At 41.9% G+C, this 20760-nt stretch overlaps 1 protein-coding gene across 9 annotated transcripts in view; it reads left to right on the forward strand.

The window, feature by feature from the left end:
* The window catches only part of rapgef6 (Rap guanine nucleotide exchange factor (GEF) 6), a 58593-nt gene that overhangs the window by 30752 nt on the left and 7081 nt on the right, over nt 1-20760 (forward strand). For 5 of the 9 annotated variants that reach the window (XM_079486148.1, XM_079486144.1, XM_079486146.1 and 2 more), the window contains 16 exons: nt 9529-9645; nt 9856-10033; nt 10138-10274; nt 11285-11443; nt 11754-11906; nt 12507-12671; nt 12758-12865; nt 13457-13660; nt 13749-13857; nt 14502-14745; nt 17405-17562; nt 18643-18883; nt 18964-19350; nt 19439-19650; nt 19741-19864; nt 20524-20741. In XM_079486148.1, coding sequence (XP_079342274.1) covers nt 9529-9645; nt 9856-10033; nt 10138-10274; nt 11285-11443; nt 11754-11906; nt 12507-12671; nt 12758-12865; nt 13457-13660; nt 13749-13857; nt 14502-14745; nt 17405-17562; nt 18643-18883; nt 18964-19350; nt 19439-19650; nt 19741-19864; nt 20524-20741 — 2914 coding nt within the window. Of the gene's footprint in view, nt 1-9528; nt 9646-9855; nt 10034-10137; nt 10275-11284; nt 11444-11753; nt 11907-12506; nt 12672-12757; nt 12866-13456; nt 13661-13748; nt 13858-14501; nt 14746-17404; nt 17563-17664; nt 17680-18642; nt 18884-18963; nt 19351-19438; nt 19651-19740; nt 19865-20523; nt 20742-20760 lie in introns of all 9 variants that reach the window. The other 4 variants (XM_079486143.1, XM_079486145.1, XM_079486147.1 and 1 more) reach the window with 1 other exon arrangement.

Genomic DNA, 20760 nt, shown 5'->3' on the forward strand with positions numbered 1-20760 from the left:
CCATTAACAATGGACGTGACTGAGAGACATTTCTGGCCCGAGACTAGTCATTTCTCTCAAGTATCTTCTGTGAGTTGCTGCAGTCTTGCTGCATCTTTTTAAAAGACTCGAGACATTTCTGACGCGCTGCAAGCCTGACAGATGTACAGTAACTCTACGCCAGATGCCTCTTTTTAAAGTTGTCTGGTGTTTATCTTCATTTCGCGTCTAAAAAGCCCTCTGATGAGAAGCGATGCACATGTACACTTTCATTCACATCCGAAATCTTCTCTCATGTTCACTAAGAAACACTCACAGTTTACCTGTTTGATCTCCAAACCTGTGTTGGTGCCTTTCTTTTATGTCTGTGCTCAAAACATCCCTAATAGTTCAGTTTGTGTCCTGTCGGTCCTTCGTGTACTGACTGTATGTGGGATGTAGGTCAAGTTCACGTCAAGTGATGGTAGAAAGGGTGTCAATTTGTTGGAATGTGCAGACAGTGTTTGGTACTATTTTATCTAAAGCGACTTACAGTGCATTCAAGTTGTGCATTTTATAAGTATACGTGTTCCTTGTGTTTCTCATTACTCAGTATCCACTATTCATCCTCTCAAAAGCACTGCAGATATTCTATAACTACACAGCACTGACTAAAACCCTGAAACCTTGTGCACTTTGCCCGATCATTTACACAACAGCTGTGTTTCAGGGTCTGAAAATGCAAACTTTAAAATGGTTTGCAATGTGCAATTTTATTCAATTGTTTGGATTATTATCAGGGTAAACTACAGTGAAAACGTCCTATTATGATCATGATTAATCCCTGACAGGCTCGTAGTGTTGGTGACCAGGGCTCTGGACCGGTTTGAGGAATAAAAATTACAAACTGAAACCAACTAAATTATAGGCTTTCCTGTGGCTCAGGGGTTAGAGCGTGCCCCTTGCTGGTCGTGGGTTTGATTCCAAGGTATCGCTCATACTCAGATACAATGTATAGTATCATGCAATGTAAGTCTCTTTGGATAAAAGCGAATGTACATTTAAACAGGAACAGAACCAAAAACTGTGATCAGAAACACTTCAAATGAACCAGTTAATAATGTTATTTTATAGTTCCGTTATTAACATTATTTTATGTTGCGGTCGCGTGGTACAAGTCAAAGCTCACAGAAATGTCTCGTGACATGAGTTGTAATAATGTGTTCTAGGAGCATAAGCAGACAATTCACGCTCAGTCATTTGTAAGCACCAACCCCACAACAACCTTTGATGCTCGTTTGTGGTTATTTAAAACATGTACAAATGTACGGAAGTATGCTTAGCATCTTTAAGTTATACTGTGTTTAGAAGACTAGAGACATCAGGTAAAGATGATGTTTATTATTGCCTGTGCTTAATGTGAGCCAGAAAATTCTTATCGTAGAATGTAAAGAAGGTTACAGTACCGGTGTCAATGACTTTCTTTTAGACAGGTCTCCATCAAGAAAATCATGTCTAATAAAGTCTAGTAAGTCTGCCTGCAAAATACCTTGTGATCAAGAAATTTGGTTGTGGTTTATTATATAATGTATTAAATATTAAAGTTTAATTGTCATATATCACGTTATTACCCATTATGGCAGAGTATTTTAGTAAATTTGTGTGAAAATAAGGTATAACATAAGACTTTACTAAAAGCCTTAAGGTATAAGGCATTATTAAGGGATGTTAAATAGTATGATGTATTATAATTGTTCATAATGTGGGTTGTTATGTTGTAAAGAATTATATTATAAAGGATTATAAAACTGCGAAGTGTAACAATGAGTTGATAAGTGTTTAATGTATAAACGGTTGTTACAATTATTCATGAGACATTATAGGATGCATTACAAGCATTATGTGTTACCACTTTCTTCGTAACTGACCCCTTATCGGAAGAGTAGTGTTTTAGAAGAAACATATGTTTTTTCTGCTTCTAATTTATATATGATCTGTATGTATGTATGTATGTATGATCTCTCTTAAGAGGATTAACATCTGTCTTGTTTGTTGTTATTTCGCTGGATGAAAATCCTTTTGAAATGGATGCTTCCATGATATCTGAGATATGCAGTCGGAGGCACAGAGAGGATGGGTTGAGTGCAGAGATGTGAGCTGTGACTCATGGCGTGCTGTGATATGTCCGAGCTGGAAGATCTCCATCATTCATAATTCAGGAGCCAATAATTGGCCTTCAGCTTTGTGTCTGGGCTGCACTCTCTGTGCTCCATTAATGTCCTGGGGACTGGCCATCTTTGAACTTGGCAGCGACCAACCCGGCAGTGTTATTAAAGGCCTTCTGAAAGCCTTATGCATCTATTTTGTCCTCTTTACTGTCCATGGACAAGCTTGATGTCAGCTGCCTGCTCTTGGCCGATCCGGTCTGAGGAAAGCCTTTCCCTGATCCACACAAATGCATGGAGAGAGAATAGATTACATCCAGCGACGCATCATGTGTATGTCCCCATAGAATCTGCACACTTATGGTGTCCCCGGCTCTGGATATAGAGAATAATGTTGCAGTGAGTGTCACCAAATAACTCTTAAAATATAAGAACTCAAATATGTGTTTCATAAATTCACGCAAAATTAAATGACTTGTGAGAAATGTTGGCTGGTAAATCAGTTCACCTCAATACAATATTTATCAACTCTAATTTTGGAGGTGATAAATGTCTGATTACAGTTTATCGAAGTGTGTGTTATTGTTTATGGATGTGAATATGATGCAGGATCTCCAGACGTTCCTGTTGAAGCGATCAGAACTACTTGACTTTTATAGCAGCATGATTTATTGCCACAAATCTTGTCTAAAGGGAAAGCGTACCAAGGGTCTGACCTTTGATTTTGCGATGTAATGCTGATGGTCAAGGTTTCGCTCATAGATTTCCTATCAGTCAGCATAAACGTGAGTTGCAGGAACTCAAGGTAAAGCCGCTCTCTCAAAGTCCAGGCAACATCTGCCTTGAAGAGCCTTCATTTAACGTGCGCGGGCTAATGCTAAGTGTATTGATCCCCATCGCCTAACCTTCCTGCGCACATGACACCCTAAACCTCCCAGGATGAAGCGGCTAAAAGCTCTCAGCATCTGTTTGGATAATATTCAGACGTTAAGAGTTACCACTAAATAATGTAGCGCATTTTTATTTGGCCTTTCTTTGTTTCTCAAGTTCTTAATATTAAAGGTTTAGATTAAAGGAAGACTTTGGACTGTACGGTCATACCCAAGCTTTATCCATAAGCGTATAACTACTGACTTTTCTTTCTGCTTTTATCTGGGATAGATGAACATATTCTTCACCTTTGAGAATCTTAGCGGTCCGCTGTCTGTTCCCTAATAGCATCCAATATTTGCCATGGGTTTCATGTTTGTTTGATATGAAACAAAGTTTTATTTATAAATGATGTTGTGTAGGTAATGACATTACGTTGAGGGTTAGCAAGTTTACTGCAAGTGTTGTTTTCGTTCAATGAAAGATCTCTTGAGTGATGAGGTCTGGCCTTATATCAATATGTTTCCATCATTGTAGAAGTATTGGTTTTCCATGCCATCTGCCATCAGCATGAGGAGAATGTGTTCTTTAACAGCACAGGATAAAAGTGTTTGCAGTGGATGTCTTTGCGTTGCGCAGGTGTCAGGAAGCATCTGTGAGCGTGTGGCTCTGAGGTCGACTCCTCATCTGGGCTGGGCTGGGCGGTGCTGTGCCAGTGCTGTGTTCCCTCAGCGGGACTGAGCTCTAACTGACTTCCTGATCATCAGGATGGCTTATCCTGTACTGTACTGTATGTGTGCTTTCACACAACCATTGCACTGATGCTGATTTCATAGCTTAGAAATAAGATAACTGCAGAAATAAGACCCTCCCACCCACTGATCTCACCGCATCATATGAATATTCCAAACACTATCGGCTTACTTGCTTCAAAACACTCTCTCTCTCTCTCTCTCTCTCTCTCTCTCTCTCTCTCTCTATATATATATATATATCTCATATCTCTCTCTCTCTCTCTCTCTCTCTCTATATATATATATATCTCATCTCTCTCTCTCTCTCTCTCTCTCTCTCTATATATATATATATATCTCATCTCTCTCTCTCTCTCTCTCTCTCTCTCTCTCTCTCTCTCTCTCTCTCTCTCTCTCTCTCTCTCTCTCTATATAATATATTATATATATATATATATATATATATATATCTCATATCTCTCTCTCTCTCTCTCTCTCTCTCTCTCTCTCTCTCTATATATATATATCTCATCTCTCTCTCTCTCTCTCTCTCTCTCTCTCTCTCTCTATATATATATATATCTCATCTCTCTCTCTCTCTCTCTCTCTCTCTTTAATGACCACAGGGAGTCAGGACCTCGGTTTAACGCCTTTTCCTCATCACTATACTGGGGCATTAGGACCCATTCAGACCACGGGGTTCACTGACACCTCTTCCAGCAGCAGCCTAGTTTTCTCAGGAGCTCTCCCATCCATGTACTGACCAGGCTCAGCCCTGCTTACCTTCAGTGCGCAACCGGTCTTGTGCTACTGAGTGATATGGCTGCTGCTATTTGATGTAGCTGCCTATGCAAAACGTATACCCAGAGTAAGTTACAGTAAGTTATGTTGCAATGAGTGCTTTCCACTTATTGAAGCGCTGCCCACCTGGTACAGAGTCAAATCTGAACTCACTTCACATGACTAAAGACATCGTTCATTTCTGAAGCACAAATGTTTCTTTTACAAACGTTTGATGTCAGGGCTGTGTTTGATGGTATGTGGAACAGTTGCAGTAATGCTTGATTTAGCAGCCATCAATGTGTATCTGTGTGGTGTTCATGTTTAGATGGAGAGGTCAGTGTTCCAGTGGTTCACTCAGAGTTTAATGCACATGCTGTTGTAATGTCATTAAACTGGAGCAGACTTGCCTTCATTGATCATAGCTGCCCGCTGCAGGCTCATTTGTGAGAGCACTCTCAGTGAATTAGTGCAGGAGGAAGCGTCCGACGGGGGGCCGTGTGCCCCCTTCACTACTCCGCCTAATTCATTCAGCCAACATGCACATGTAGCACTAATGTAGCCTTTACTCACCTCTTCATCATGAAGCCTTCTGACCGGTACCTACCCAGGTAAACATGGCAAACGTACTGTTAGTTACAGTATATACTAACCAACCACAGCAAAGGTATTCTTGAGGTGGAATAATGGCTATGTTGTCCAACTCTATCCTCATCCGTTAACCCTTCGAGTGCCAGTGGGCTTTTGAAATATTGACATCTTGATGTTGAGACAGCCCTGCTATGATGTACCACAGTGGTAATGGACAAAAAAAGATCATATTTAGATTATTATATTTGCGTGCCACATGATGAGTGGAAGAGAAATATAGACCTTATTTAAATACTTTTGGAAACATCCGTCCATGTGTATTGCGCAAATCCAGCAGTGAAATGGCAAATAAACAATTAAATAATGAAAAACTAAATAATATTAGAAAGTAAAATATGAAATAAAAAAGCTCTTGTTGCAGTGACAACTTGTCTAATAGTCCTTAACAATTCCATTTGAAACAAAGTGTTTAAATCTACCTTGGCTTTCCTCTTCAGATTGCCATACAAAGTTACTTTTTCCTACTCGTTGATGGGAAACTAACATGTTGACATTGTCCAGATGAAGATTTGTACAGCTGCACTGAATGCGATGTGTTCAGCAACTGCAGCAACCTGCGCGCTTCGACACCAACCACCGGCGGCTGTTAACCACTGTTATGGCAGTTTACCACCACCGTGGTGCCCTTTGCCTAGGTGGTTTGTTACTGTAGCTGAGCCGGTGGAGTGTTGTGCTAACACATGTGAAGGCACACTAAAAAAACTGATTTGCTGGTCTTTGCTGGTGTGGGTTTTCGAAGGTGGTCTTTGTCAAGGTGGTGCTCGTCTGGTCTAGCTGGTTCGCAAACTGGCTTTTTTAGACTTATTTGAGAGGCTTTACTGGATCATTTGTAGAACAGGTTGACTGTGTATATGCGTTAACCTATAGATACATCACATGATCAGCACCACAGGTCTGTCCTGCCAGGAGTCGCTTGATAATGAGAACGCCCGGGTTTGATTTAATGAGGACGTCCTGCTGAGAGGACTGTAAAGTCTCAGAAGAGCTTCATCTGCACTGTATGGACCTTACGCGATGATGCTCTTACTCTACACACGAGCTGAAGATCTGTCAGGTGATAGAGGTATGCAGTATTTTTGAGGTTCCCAGTGCCACATTAGGAGTAGAAACCCTGGCATCTTGTGGTTGTGGTCTGTAGGGCAGAAGAGAGAGAACGTGCATTCATATTTAATCTGCCGGCATCATTAATTGGTCCTGGGCCGGGGGGACAGCTGTCAGAGCTGTGAATTAGCACAGTACGACTGCACCAATTAGCAGCAGCTCTCTGTTTGCCCTAATACCACCCTTACACATCATTCATGCCCTTTACACATCTCTCCAATACTGCCGCTCATTCACAGGATGAAAGAACCCACACGTCACGCTTCATACAGCCTTCATTTCAACTCTTCTCTGACCTGATTGATGAACCTCTGAGAGTTACGAGGACATGCTTTACATGATCAGAACAGAAAAAGTTGGCTTGTACATCACATTTATCTGGTGTTTCTTGTAGGATTCAACTGTTTGGAGATCAGGGTGGGGGTCCACAATAAGCATGACTGTGTATTCTGCCTGCTTTGAGTTTGTCCCGTTTTAGATTTATTCACTAAACGTCACAAATGGGCAATTCCGTGAAAATGTCAACCTTACCATGAAAAAACTGCACAGATATTAACATTTGGTGGTTCAAATATCCATGTGAGTACAAATTGGTTAAGCATTTGTTTTGTTTTGTTTTAAGTAGATGATTTTTCATAGTCAGGTACAGTAAGTGCCATTTTCAGGATTGTCACATCCATAACACTACATATTCCTTATAAATGGGCACATGAGAATGAAAATGTTCCATACAGAGTCATCCCTTCTCCATTCATTGGGAATTATTGCTTCAGGATTGTGCATTTTATTTCACAGAAATCCTACAAAGTTTGTCGTATCCCAAAGAGCGCGTCCTTTTTTGTCACATGCATAAAGCATGTTGAAATTTGTTCATAGACTGAACTTTTTTGATATTTAGATCTTGTATGACTTCCATGAGCATGAAGGACTGCATCCATGCGGTTTGGCAAGGATTCATACAATTTCTTGATGAAGTCATCAGGAATAGCAAAGAAAGCATGCCTCCCAGAGTTCATCAATATTCTTTGGTTTCGTCTTCCATGCTTCCTCTTTCATCCTACCCCACATATGCTCAATGATGTTCATGTCTGGTGTCTGGTGACTGGGCTGGCCAATCCTGGAGCATCTTGATCTTCTTTGCCTTGAGGAACTTTGATGTGGAGATGGCCTGCAGAATTTGGCCTCTTTTATGGTTGGGAATATAAGAGGTAGCTAAGATTTCTTGGTATTTTAGACTATTGATGTTGCCTTCCACCCTGCAGATCTGTCGCACACCGTCATACTGGATGTAACCCCAGACCATGATTTTTCCGCCACCAAACTTCACTGTTTTCTGGGTAAATCTCGGATTCCGTGTGGGCTCCAGTAGGTCTCCTGCAATATTTGCGGCGACTGTGGTGTAATTCAACAGTAGATTCATCTGCAAAATCCACCTTCTGCCACTTTTCCAGCATCCTCTTTTTAACAGGCTGTGGGCCTTGGCAAATGCCACACGGGTTTTCAATTGTCTTTTGTTTTGTGCTGGCTTCTGGGCACCGATTCGACCATGGAGGCCATTTCGAGACAGAATCCAACAAACTGTTCTGGTTAACACAGGGACTTCAGGTGACCAGGTCTCGTAAAGCTCTGCTGCAGTGGAAAATGGGCTGGCCTTGGATTTTCGAGCCAACAAACGGTCCTCTCGAGCGGTTGTCTTGCGGGGTCTGCCTGACCTGGGCCTGTCAAAAACGTCTCCAGTCTCTTCAAATCTTTTTTTTATCCTCTGTACTTGACGCTGAGACACATTGAAGGTGTCTGCCACATCAGCAGTGGATCTGGTCTTCAGCCTCTTGATAATCAAAACTTTAGTGAATCTTAGGCATGTTTGCAGAGGTCTAGTTGCAGTTGATGTGAAGGTCTAGTGTACTGGGGTTCTTTTTATACACACCTGTGTCCTAATTGATCCATTATTAGTCACAGGTCAAGCTCATATGACAAGGCGACAACACTCATGTCTTTGCAAAAATTGACTCAATGGCCTTTACCAAGCTGTGACTATTACAATACTTTTTGACAGTTTCGTTTTGCACTGAAACATTATTACAAAAGCTGTTAGGATTAAAATGAGCCAATTGATAAATAGATGAAAGATGAGTTGGGGATGGAGGTGGGAGTTAAATAAAGCGTGCCGCTAAGCAATAGATTGATGAACAGGGATTTAAATGAACCGCTATGATGTGTGTGTAAATTGGATTGGTACGCGTCTGAAACAGCTGACTGTCAGCTGATGCCAGCTTGACTGATTCAACTAACTATCCGTTATATCAGAATCAGAAAGAGCTTTATTGCCAAGTATGCTTGCACATACAAGGAATTTGTTTTAGGGACATAAGTTTCCAGTACACGGAGACAACAACACACAGACAAAAAATAGGCAAATAAATAAGTCTATAAACAATTGTGTTAGAAATGATAATGGAATAGGATTAAGTAGATGCAGGGATGTACTAGGATGGAGGGGTAACAAATAAATATAAGGATATTGCACATTTTTATTGCATAAGTGGGGAACATTTAACTGTTCATGAGGTAGATTGCCTGAGGAAAGAAACTGTTCTTGTGCCTGACTGTCCTGGTATTTGCAGCTCTGAAGCGCCGGCCAGATGGCAAAAGTTCAAAGATGGGGTAACTTGAATGTGAGGGATCCAGAGTGATTTTCTGAGCCCTTTTCCTCTCTCTGGATGTATACAGTTCTTGAATGGTGGGCAGGGGAGTACCAATAATCCTTTCAGCAGTCCGAACCGTACTCTGTAGTCTTCTGATGTCTGATTTTGTAGTTGAAAAAAAACCAGACAGTTATTGAAGTGCACAGTACAGACTCAATGACAGCTGAGTAGAACTGTTTCAGCAGCTTCTGTGGCAGGTTAAACTCCCTCAGCTGGTGAAGGAAGTACAACCTTTGTTGGGCCTTTTCCGCAATGGAGTCAATGTGATTGTCCCACTTCAGGTCCTTATATGCTTGATTTCTTCTCATTTTGTGTATGTGACGGGTCACAAATAAGTAATGACGAGTCTGGCAGATCAAAATCTGTTCATGCGTTTCTTTTTTTGTTTTATTGTAGCTTCATTGTCTGTTTTGTGTATCGTTAGTCTTGTATTGTTATCTTATTAACATTCTACACCTCTAGATTCTGTGAAATAACACACACACAGACAGTAACTGAATTGTTATATCTTGACATTTTAAGCAATCTTGTACACATTTCGGTCTTCCTGTCTTGTCTGAACAGCTTCCTGGTGACCTCAGCAAGATGCACCTGACAGACCACCCCCATGTGCCAGCCAGCCAATCAGGATGCAGCATCGCTAGTGACTCAGGGAGCAGCAGCCTATCAGACATCTATCAGGTATTGCCCCGTTTCTCTTGCTTTCATGGAGCCTGACATTTATTCAATGCTATAAAGCCATTAAACTCTGAAAGAGCAGCATTACTGAACGACTTTGTTCTGTCTCAAAGAGTCAACATGAGGACGCTGACATTTTGCTTGACTTGACTGTAACTTATTTGGGGATAATGTCATTATAAATTGCTGTATTCGTATTTTGTTCATCCACAGGCCACAGAGAGTGAGATGGGTGATGTGGATCTCTCGGGTCTACCTGAAGCTCCTGTGGACTCTGAGGATGAGGAGGAAGATGAAGACATCGAGCGGTCCTCTGAGGCTCTTCTGGTTCGAGATCTGGTGCGAGAGTGTCTGGAGAAGGATGCTGTGGATCGGACCGACGACGACATTGGTAAGCCATGAATCAGCTTCATTAAATGTTTGTTGTTGTAAATATGTATCAGACACGTATGACACGACACGCGTGTCTCTCTCGTGTGTCTGTGTGCTGTACAGAGCAGCTGCTGGAGTTCATGCATCAGCTGCCGGCGTTTGCAAACATGACCATGTCTGTGAGGAGGGAGTTGTGTCGGGTCATGATGTTTGAGGTGGTGGAACAGGAAGGAACCGTCATTCTCCAGGACAAACAGGAGGTAAACAAACCTGACCACAAACTCCTAACAATCCCATTCTTTTTCATCATTGGATGGCGTACAGTTCAATCACGTATCCAGACATTTTATTAGGGCTTGGCAAAAAAAATGGATAAATTATTTTTATGCAGTCGATTCACTATCGATTCTCCAAAGCCGTGAATCATTTTTTTTCTTTTTCATTTCGGACATCCGGCATGTTTTACGCTTATGTGACCTGTGACGTGTTAACCTGAATGTAATAGTTGATAAAACATAATTTAGTGAGAGAACTTTATTTATGTGTCATTTATAAATTCTTTACACTTACATTAAAAACGCAGATCCACCACAAAGTTTTCCGCTATTTTTATTTGATTTCCTTTTGAAATTTGACCGTTGCTCAGCTCCTGTGGCATCATGGGATAGATCCACAGTCACTAATCTCGGCGTAAGCAGTAGACCATCCGGGTATTTCCTGCATACTGTTTTTTGCATACTGAGGTTTCGGTCATACTTTTCATGACTCAAATTTATTTACGCCTACTATATAGTATGAAAGTAGACAAAATCTGACGCAATAAGGGTGTTTATGATGAAGAGTTAGGGGTCTGTTACATACACACGTACATAAGTTGATGTGAGGAGGACAGAGCTGTATTTGATGTAGTGCAATTCAGTAACACAATCACCGACTCTTCCTCCAGAGAGCACAGAGCTCTATTACACAGCCACCCGAAGAAAGACACTCAACTTAATAGACCACATCTTAACACAAGACAAAAGACTGTGTGTGTGAGAGAGACAGTGTGTGTGCACGGCGTGTGTGCATGCCAAGTTGTCGTCAGTGATGCAGTGAACTATGTCATGCACATGTTTGCGTGATGGTTAAGCTTAGTTAATGTCATTAGCCGGATATCAAATCAATTGAAGTCTATGTAATATCCCGACTAGTATAGTAACACGGATGTGTGTGAGAGCTAGACGGAATACCCATGTATTTTGTAACGTTACACATTGTGTGTTTGCAGTTGGATTTGTGGTACGTGATCCTCAACGGTGCTGTGGAGATAAGCTATGGAGAAGGTCGGTCAGAGATCCTGTGTATGGGGAACAGTTTCGGCATCACGCCGTCTTTAGACAAACAGTTCATGAGCGGTGTGGTGTGCACCAGAGGAGACGACTGCCAGGTGATGCTCGCTGCTCTTACACACTCACTGCCATATACAGTAGAGAGATGTTTAGAACCATATTCACTGCATTCAACCGTGAGTTTTATAACACATTCCCAACTCCATGCTGCCTGATTCTAGCCAATCATGTGACAGATCCTCCTGATAGAACAGCGTCAATTCCCTAAAGCAAAGACTTCCTCTTCACATATCACAGCGAACACAATTACCCGTGTGTTATGTGCCGGCACCGCTGCCTTGTTTGGTGCCGGCTAACGTTCTGCTGTACTGTAAGTTCATCGCTCTTTCTCATGTTGTTGTGGATCAGTTTGTGTGCATCGCTCAGGAGGATTACTGCCGTATCCTCAACCACGTGGAGAAGAACACACATAAAGTGGAGGAGGAGGGTGAGATCGTCATGGTGAAGGAGCACAGAGAGCTGGACCGTAGCGGCACCAGGAAGGGACACGTCGTCATCAAGGTGAGGAGGACTTTTTTATTCGCTCCGTCACTGAACCACTTCCTCACTGGCCGATGTCACTGTGCCAGGATGGCTATTGGTTAACATTACTGTCAGGATCAAGGAGGATCAAATAATAAATAATAGCAGCGGAGATGTTTCTATGATGTAATACATAATTTAGTTTTTGAAAGAAATCATCATTTTGTATACTTCTTGACTCTGAAGCTTCTGTGTCGTGGTGTTTGTCTGTGCTGTATTTTCTGAAGCATCCGAACACACTTTCTCATGGGCGTCAATGTGATGTGTGTCTTCACCTTTCACTTCAGCGTTAAACAGTTTCACAGGGCTCATGTTGGTTTCTGATCCCCTTCAGACATGTGATGTTTGATGTACTTTAGCAGAAGGTCACGTGCGGTTTCTTGTCATGGCCGTCATCTCATTGTATTGACAGTATTGGTGTCTGCAAAGACTGTTGCTCATCACCGCTAACCCGACATTACTTGCAACACTTCTGAAAAAGTAGACATGAAACACATGTTTCGACAGAGATAATAAGCAGATTATGTCTTCTGCTCCATTGCTTTCATTTGTGTTAACTGTAAGATGTGTGTGTGTTAGGGCACACCTGATCGTCTGATCATGCATCTGGTGGAGGAGCCGTCAGTCGTAGACCCCACTTACATTGAGGACTTTCTGCTCACATACCGCACGTTCCTCTCCAGCCCCATGGAAGTCGGCAAGAAACTTCTGGAATGGTTCAAAGTGGACAGTCTCAGAGACACGGTCAGTGTGTGTGTGTGTGTGTTTGTGTATTCTTATGTGTTTCTTTTTGTAGTTTTCCATTCTAATAGTTGAAATCTTCACTTCAGGTGACGAGGATCGTGTTGTTGTGGGTGAATAATCATTTCAATGATTTTGAAGGAGATCCCGTCATGACTCAGTTCCTGGAGGACTTTGAGAAGTTACTGGATTCCTCTGTGAGTTTCATCAGACTAAACAATACGAACCAAACTGTCAGAACTAAGTTGTGTATCGCATGCAGAATGGGATGTGATCGCCATATCAAAAGTCATTTTTACAGTATCTATTCATGTTTTTAGCTTGCTTTGCATGTAAACCCAATGTCATGAGTTCTTATTACAAAGCTCGTTGGAATGCTTGATTCTGATTGGCCAGTCGCAACATTTGTCGTTTCGTTATTCCCAGATAATAACCTCCCACAACTAATAACACACAGTAACCCGGATGCAGCAAACAGGTTTTTTGACAAATTAAATATAAATGTATTTTATTAACATATATGACATTATATTTACTAATGATTAAACCAAATCGCCTGTTCGTGACGTTTGAACATCGTATCTTACTTTAAAACCGAAATTAAACGTCTTTTCCTCGTGGAAGGTCTGCATTCAGTAAAAATATTTTAAATTCACATTTAGTTTTTTGTCATGTAGTCGTGTAATAAGTGGCCTTCTGCGATAACAACCGGCTGCCTGTACATTATCCCTTACTTTACACATTATTGATCACACTGTGGTGTGTTTCACCTTAATGCTTTGTGTCAGAAAATGAAGGGTCACCTGCGTCTGCTGAACATCGCGTCCGCCGCTAAAGCCAAGTGTCGTCAGATCACCCTGCAGAAGGCGTCCAGAGAGTCTCCGCTGCTCTTCGCGGTTCAGGGCGGCAGTGAGAGAGGCTTCGGCATCTTCATCGAGGCCGTCGAGGTGGGAAGTAAAGCGGCAGAGGTGGGACTCAAGCGTGGAGATCAGGTGCCCGTCACACTTTTTCACTCTAAACCACATCTGTCATCTTCATATTTCAATACACACTCATCTGCTCCTGTTACCCGTGACTCAGATCATGGAGATCAACGGACAGAACTTTGAGAACATCTCGTACTCCAAAGCCATGGACTTCCTGAAGAACAACACACATCTCTCTCTCACCGTCAAGACCAACATCTTTGGTATGCCATGACATTATGGTTCTTAACCTCGAGATGACTTCAAATGATTTTAAAAGATTTTAAACTAAAAGACAAGAGAATTCTCAATGTTTGGTTATCAATCTAAATATATTATATTAAATGATATCACATTATATTAGAGCATTAAAGTTTGATTTCAGTCCTTTAATTTGACTACGTTTGATATGGCCTTCCTCAGTCGATATTAAAGATATCAAGGTAATATTTCACATATGTTCTTTAAAGTAAAATCAAGAAATCATGAAACCAATATATAACCATGAAAATGACTAAAGCTGTGAGTCACATTTGGTTGTGGACAACAGGGATCTGTGAAGTCAAATAGTTTGACATTCACAGTAAAATAATGGAAGAAGAAAGAGGGACAGAAAACCTAAACAATAAACAAAAATTGGGGTCAATACATAAATGACATAGTTTCATAATTAAAAATGATTTGATTTGAATGAATCATTGTGAATGTAAAACTGAAAAAACTGTGGGATTTGCATTCAAATCTGTTTTTCGAGAGTAATTGGTTTGGTACTGTAGGTTTGCTGAGTTTTACATATGGGATTCAAAAATGAGGATATGTGACAAGTTCGCTTTATTGCTGTGAGATCAATGATTTGATGTGATCGTAGTTTTCAAAGAGCTTCAGAGTCGCTTGATGAACGAGAAGAAGAACGGCGCTCCGCACATCCCGAAGATTCAGGAGAAGAAGAACAATCGCTTCTCCATCGCCGAGCTGCCCGGAGACATGGAGTTTCCCACCGATAGCAAGAGTCACAAGAAGATGAAGGCTAACACGGTGTCTGGAGGACGCAACAAGATCCGCAAGATGCTGGAGAAGACCAGATTCAGCATTCTGCCTCCTAAACCCTTCAGGTGAGGACTATATTACATTTAACAATGTGGAGCTGACATATCAACTTTAAAAAGAACAACAAAAATGACAGATGTGTCTGAGAATCCCTCTTACGGGTGCTTGAGTAAACCGAGGCTGGTGTGGTCAAATAAAAGTTCTTTAAAATTACAATGACCAGGATGTTACTTCATTTGATATCGCCTACTGTACTGAGGATTGATTTGTCCATAAGCAGTGGATTTCACCGATAGCGCTGCTAAGTGTGAGGAGAGGGCTGTGTGTTTGTGTGTAAGGCTTTTGTTTGTGTGTTTGTTTCTGTCGGTTCACGTCACTGTTCTTCTGTTTTTGCTGCTTCACTTGCACAGGGGACTGTTTGGGTAAGAGACACCCGCACATCTCTCTCTCTGTCTCTCACTTTACCTCTCTTTCTCATCCAGCATCTCGAGCCAAAGGGATATTTCTCATGATCACAGTATGATTGTGAAGCGTTGTTTGTGGTTTCAGTTTGTTTAAAGGGGTCATATGGCACGGATACGTGTTTTTTCTATGTCTTTGGTGTGTTATAAGTTGCACATGCATGTATTAGACACGTAAAATTGCTAAAATTAAAGTGTCAAAAATAATATGCGTTCTATCTGACATGTATAAACGCCCTGTAACCACACCCACACGTATCTACGTTAGTTCCTGCTATGATTTCACTTAGACCGAATGTAAACGCGAGTAAGGTGGGCGTACTTGTAAATCTCATTATTACACGGCTCACAACCGCTCAAAACTAATAACACCATGTAACCCAGATGCTGCAAAAAATTTTGAGAGCCGTAGTTTAATATGACACAAAAATTCATTATAAATATGTATTTTAATAACAAACATGGGATTATATTTACAAATGATTAAACCAAATTTTGGGTTAGTGGCATTTGACCGCCGTGTCGTACCTTAAAACCGAAACTAACCGGCTTTTCCTCGCATTAAGTCAGCATTCTGTGAAAATAAGCTAATTAAATATTTCAACTTCTTGTTGTTTCTTTGTGTGATCTCCAAATGCAGAAAAAAGGCAACATAAGTCCTTAAAATCAGTGGTAATAATGTTCCAACTAGAGGCAACAAATGTGGTATTTTTAATGGGGTTCATGGTCTTTGTTGAGTCGCGACATAACATGGCGTAACACTGGTTGATCAAGAAGGGCCGAAGAATTCGCGATATTTATTATCATTCCCTGCTGTAATGCCAGCTTGTTTATCTCTCACACAAACTCTGTATGATGTATAAGGTTGTTTTTTATCGTCTTTATAACATTGTATATAAAAAGTAAAACAGTTACCTATAGTTTTTAACTATTTAACATAATGTTTTTTTAATTAAAATCTTACCAATCCTTTACTTCCTGCTCAAGTCGCGCTGGTAAAGTTGATGTATCGGCCTGATCATTTTAATTTTTCATAGCCATGAGCTTTGTAAAAAACCTGCATGTTTAAGAGAGGCGGAGCAAAGAGGAGATACAAACATGCACGGTATGTGGAAAATACAGCGTTTTTAAACCGTAAATCACGTAAACACATTGCGTTACATCTAAAACAAACCATAATATTCATTTTTGCCGCGTGTCATATGACCCCTTTAATATCTTCTTGTCTTTCTGTCTTCTGTATGTTCATTTGCTGTGTGAACTCAACAGCACTCTGTTCTTTCATCTGATGTCCTGTAAGAAAGTCATTCATTCTAACTTCCTGTTCCTGTGTGACATCATGTGACCTGCACAAGCATGCTTTCTGAATATAGCTGTAAGCATCAGCATATAGCTCAAACCCATCCACAGAGAAGTCATTCAGTCTTGTGTGTGATGACAACGCTCTCTGGAATATATGGAGGGAAGAGGAAGTCCAAATGAAATGTTCTGTACAGTCTTCTTCTCATGCATTCATACTAACCTCACATTCATGGCCATGATATTTGTCATGTGTGGACGCTGGTCTGATCTGCTGCTTCTCTCTCAGTTTGGCTCACATTATCCTGTGTGTGTGTTTCTCATATCATTTGTTGTCGACATCAAAGGGCTGCAAGTCCAATTCATCTCTACTGTATTTTGGCATAAATTCATCTGCCATGTGATGAAAGCTGGCCGAAGGAACATTTTCCGACAGAAACAATTGGTGTTTCCCATTGTGTGTCAATTATTGCAATAGAAACCAAAACTGTCAGCTGTACTCTTCAGAAACTCATGTTCATAATACACATTACAGAGCATTCTCATGTACAATAGTAGATCTTGTTGGGTCAACTTTTAATACCTTAAATACCGAGGCAATATTCGAGCTATTTATTTGGAATATTTGGAAGCAAAGCCATTCAAAAGGATAATTCATGTCTTATCGCTGCATATGTCCGGTACACATTCATCTCATCTGTGACAGAAAGACACAGGTGTGATCTTATTATTATCTCATATTTATGATGATGATGCAAACTTCAGATCAAATCAAGTGTGAAAATAAGAAAATTGCACTGGTATGTTTACATGACAACAATGTGCTAAAAATGTTTTTGTCTGCAGAAAATGATCCTCATTCATGTAGATTAGTGAAAAAGACAAAAACGCACCTCTCAAGTATTGGTATCGTTTTCCGAAAATGGCACTTTTTTAAAACCCATTCTAACATTTGCATTGGCAGTGATTCTGGCGTGGCTCAGTCTCAGGATGACAGTATCGTGGGCACTAAACAGTGCCGTCACAGCGTGGCGATAATGCCCATCCCCTGCAGCCTGTCGTCCAGCAGCCCGGACCTGCTGCAACCTGCTGCCAGCGCTCTGGACTTCTCCAACCCATCAGGTGAAACATCACAACACACACTTAAATGAGCGCTCGTTCACACACTATGGGATTTTCTCCTTTATCGGTCATGCTCTCTCTCTCTTCCTCTGCCTCATCCAGTGGCCAGTTTCTACTGTAAGTACAGCTTCATCATCTCCTCACACCGCCTGTCTCCAATCTCTTTCTGTTTCATGTCATACTGTTACTCGTTGTCATGTGGTTATTGCTTTTTGGCATGATGTACGTCACTCTGCATGCTTAAGAACTTTCACAATAACACTGTATGTAAAGTGTCTTAAATGACTGAGAGTTTAACAGCTCTGCACTGGTTTATATCCGTCTGACTTAATAAGTTATCTACGAGATAAAGCATTTTCTCATTTACGTACAGCGGCATTCTGAGCATTATTATTATTATCTGTGGGGTTGTTTGTCACATCAAATGAATCGAATGAGTTTCTGCTACGTTGCAGTAGTTCTGTACACCATCATTAGGAATGAATCATCCGAAGGCATTGACTCTTTTCTAAGAGAATGGGTTGAATTCAAGTTAAAAGCATAGCTAGATTTGGATATTTTGTCTACTTTATGTTGCTTTATAGTTAGTCCTGATTCTATAGGGCTGTCCGAATGTCAGATATTTTTTTATGGCAATTAATTCATTAACCACCTGCAGTTCTGAAGTGTCCATCAGATGCTGACACTGTTTTCAATATGATCATATGTGTAGTATTAACATGACATCAGGAATCATTGTTATTGTCAATACTGCTACCTGACTCCATCCTTTAGCCTCACGTAGGTAAAGAGATTGGATATTCTTTCTGTTGAGTTTCATAAAAACCTCTTTAGTCTCATAACCGGTGAGTGATGAGCTTGACCGAGCATGTGATGGGACAGGTTGAGTCTTTATACACAAGCTCTCAGAAGCGTGGTGGACACATATTCTATCATACCAGACTCATTTTTAACCTCATGAATGACCGCATTTGTGTGTATATACATGACCTGCCCTTTCATTTCTCGTGAGTTTACAGACGTCATGTGCTGTCTTGTGTGTTTGAAGAGGTCAGTAATGTTCAGCTCTTCTGCTCTCAGACATTCCAGATCAGGTGATCCGCGTGTTCAAGGCCGACCAGCAGAGCTGCTACATCATCATCAGTAAAGACACTACTGCCAAAGACGTGGTGTCGCACGTCGTCCATGAGTTTGGTCTCATCGCCGCTTCAGATACATACTCACTCTGCGAGGTCTCCGTGAGTGCAGAAGGATTCATCAAGCAACGGCGACTGCCCGACCAGCTCTCCAAATTGGCCGACCGCATCCAGCTCAACGGCAGGTGAGAGACCTTTTGATGCGAGTTATCCCAAGTAACATCATGATGGTGATGCGCTGACAAAGATGACGTTTGATTCGCAGGTACTACCTGAAGAACAACATGGAGACGGAGACACTGTGCTCTGACGAAGATGCTCAGGAGCTGCTGAGGGAAAGTCAGATCGGCCTTCTTCAGCTCAGCACAGTGGAGGTCGCCGCACAGCTCTCCATGAGAGACTTCGGCCTCTTTCGTAACATTGAGTCCACCGAGTACGTGGACAACCTGTTCAAGCTGAACCCCGGCCGAGGCGCCAGCTGCCGTCTGAAGCAGTTCGAGGACATCATCAACCAGGAGACCTTCTGGGTGGCCACCGAGATCCTCCGCGAGCCCAACGCGCTCAAACGCATGAAGACCATCAAACACTTTATCAAGATCGCCCTGCACTGCCGCGAGTGTAAGAACTTCAACTCCATGTTCGCCATCATCAGGTGAGTGCGTCTCTTACGTCCTACAGATGTCCAGCTGGTTTGGCAGTGACGTGCGATATGTGAGGTGTGACGCTGCGTTTGGTTTCAGCGGTCTTAACCTGGCCCCGGTCGCTCGGTTGAGGAGCACGTGGGAGAAACTGCCAAGTAAATACGAGAAACTCTTCCGGGATCTTCAAGACATCTTTGACCCGTCACGCAACATGGCCAAATACCGCAACACCCTGAGCAGTCAGAGCGTCCAGCCACCCATCATTCCTCTGTTTCCTGTGGTGAAGAAAGATCTCACCTTCCTACATGAGGGTCAGAACCTCAACCTCTCTCACACCTCTTTCAGCAATTGTATGAGTTAATGTCTTAGTCTGTTGGTTGACACGCTTTCCTCTTGCTCAGGCAATGACTCCAGTGTGGACGGCCTTGTGAATTTCGAGAAGTTACGAATGATCGCCAAAGAGATTCGAAACGTTGTGCGCATGACATCGGCCAACATGGACCCGGCACTCATGTTCAGACAGAGGTGAAGATGTTTAACTCCATTTTGCACGCACGTGTTTACTGATGGGTCCTCGTTGTAAAACCAGGTTATTCAAGTTTACATATGTGTGTTTGGTCACACGACCCACAAGATTCAATGTTACCGATGTGCTGCTGCAAACTCCCGTCTGTATATTTAGTACCGTAGGAAGATGTCTTCCAGTTTTGGGTGCTGGTTTCTCTGTCTGTCTCTCTGAGTGTGTCTCTCTCTTCTTCTGTTAACTTGCTTTCCTCCTCTCGTGGGCTTTGCTTACAGGAAGAAGAGATGGAAGAGTTTAGGGTAAGTCTGCTGCATGTGTCATGAACTTTCTGTGCATCTCTCATGACTGAACCCTGCCTGCTGCCCCATGAGTTTTTAAGAGCAATAAACATCACGTAACACTTCATGGCCATCAGGTGAACACGTGTCGCATGACTGCTGAGCGTCTGACATATATATAACATTGCTTCTGACACTCACTATGGACAATGTCACATGGACAAACTCACAGCTGATCTGTCAGTTGTCAGTAAACATCTGATGTGGCTTTCAGTGTAGACGGATTGCTCATATATGACATGTGTTTAACAGTCAACTAACAGGCGTAACGGTCGTGCGTTCCAGCAGGTTTTCCTCATTCTTCTTCTCCCTCTCTCCTTCAGATCTCTGAGTCAGGGCAGCACCAACTCAAACCTGCTGGACGTCCAGAGCAACCACAAGAAGCGCGTGAGACGCAGCTCCCTGCTGAACGCTAAGAAACTGTACGAGGATGCTCAGATGGCCAGGAAGGTGAAGCAGTACCTGGCACACTTGGAGGTGGAGACGGACGAGGAGAAGTTTCAGATCATGTCTCTGCAGTGCGAACCCGCCTACAGCACACGTGCGTTTCCTCACTTCAC

Source organism: Barbatula barbatula (assembly GCF_947034865.1).
Source record: "Barbatula barbatula genome assembly, chromosome: 22".
NCBI lineage: Eukaryota > Metazoa > Chordata > Actinopteri > Cypriniformes > Nemacheilidae > Barbatula > Barbatula barbatula.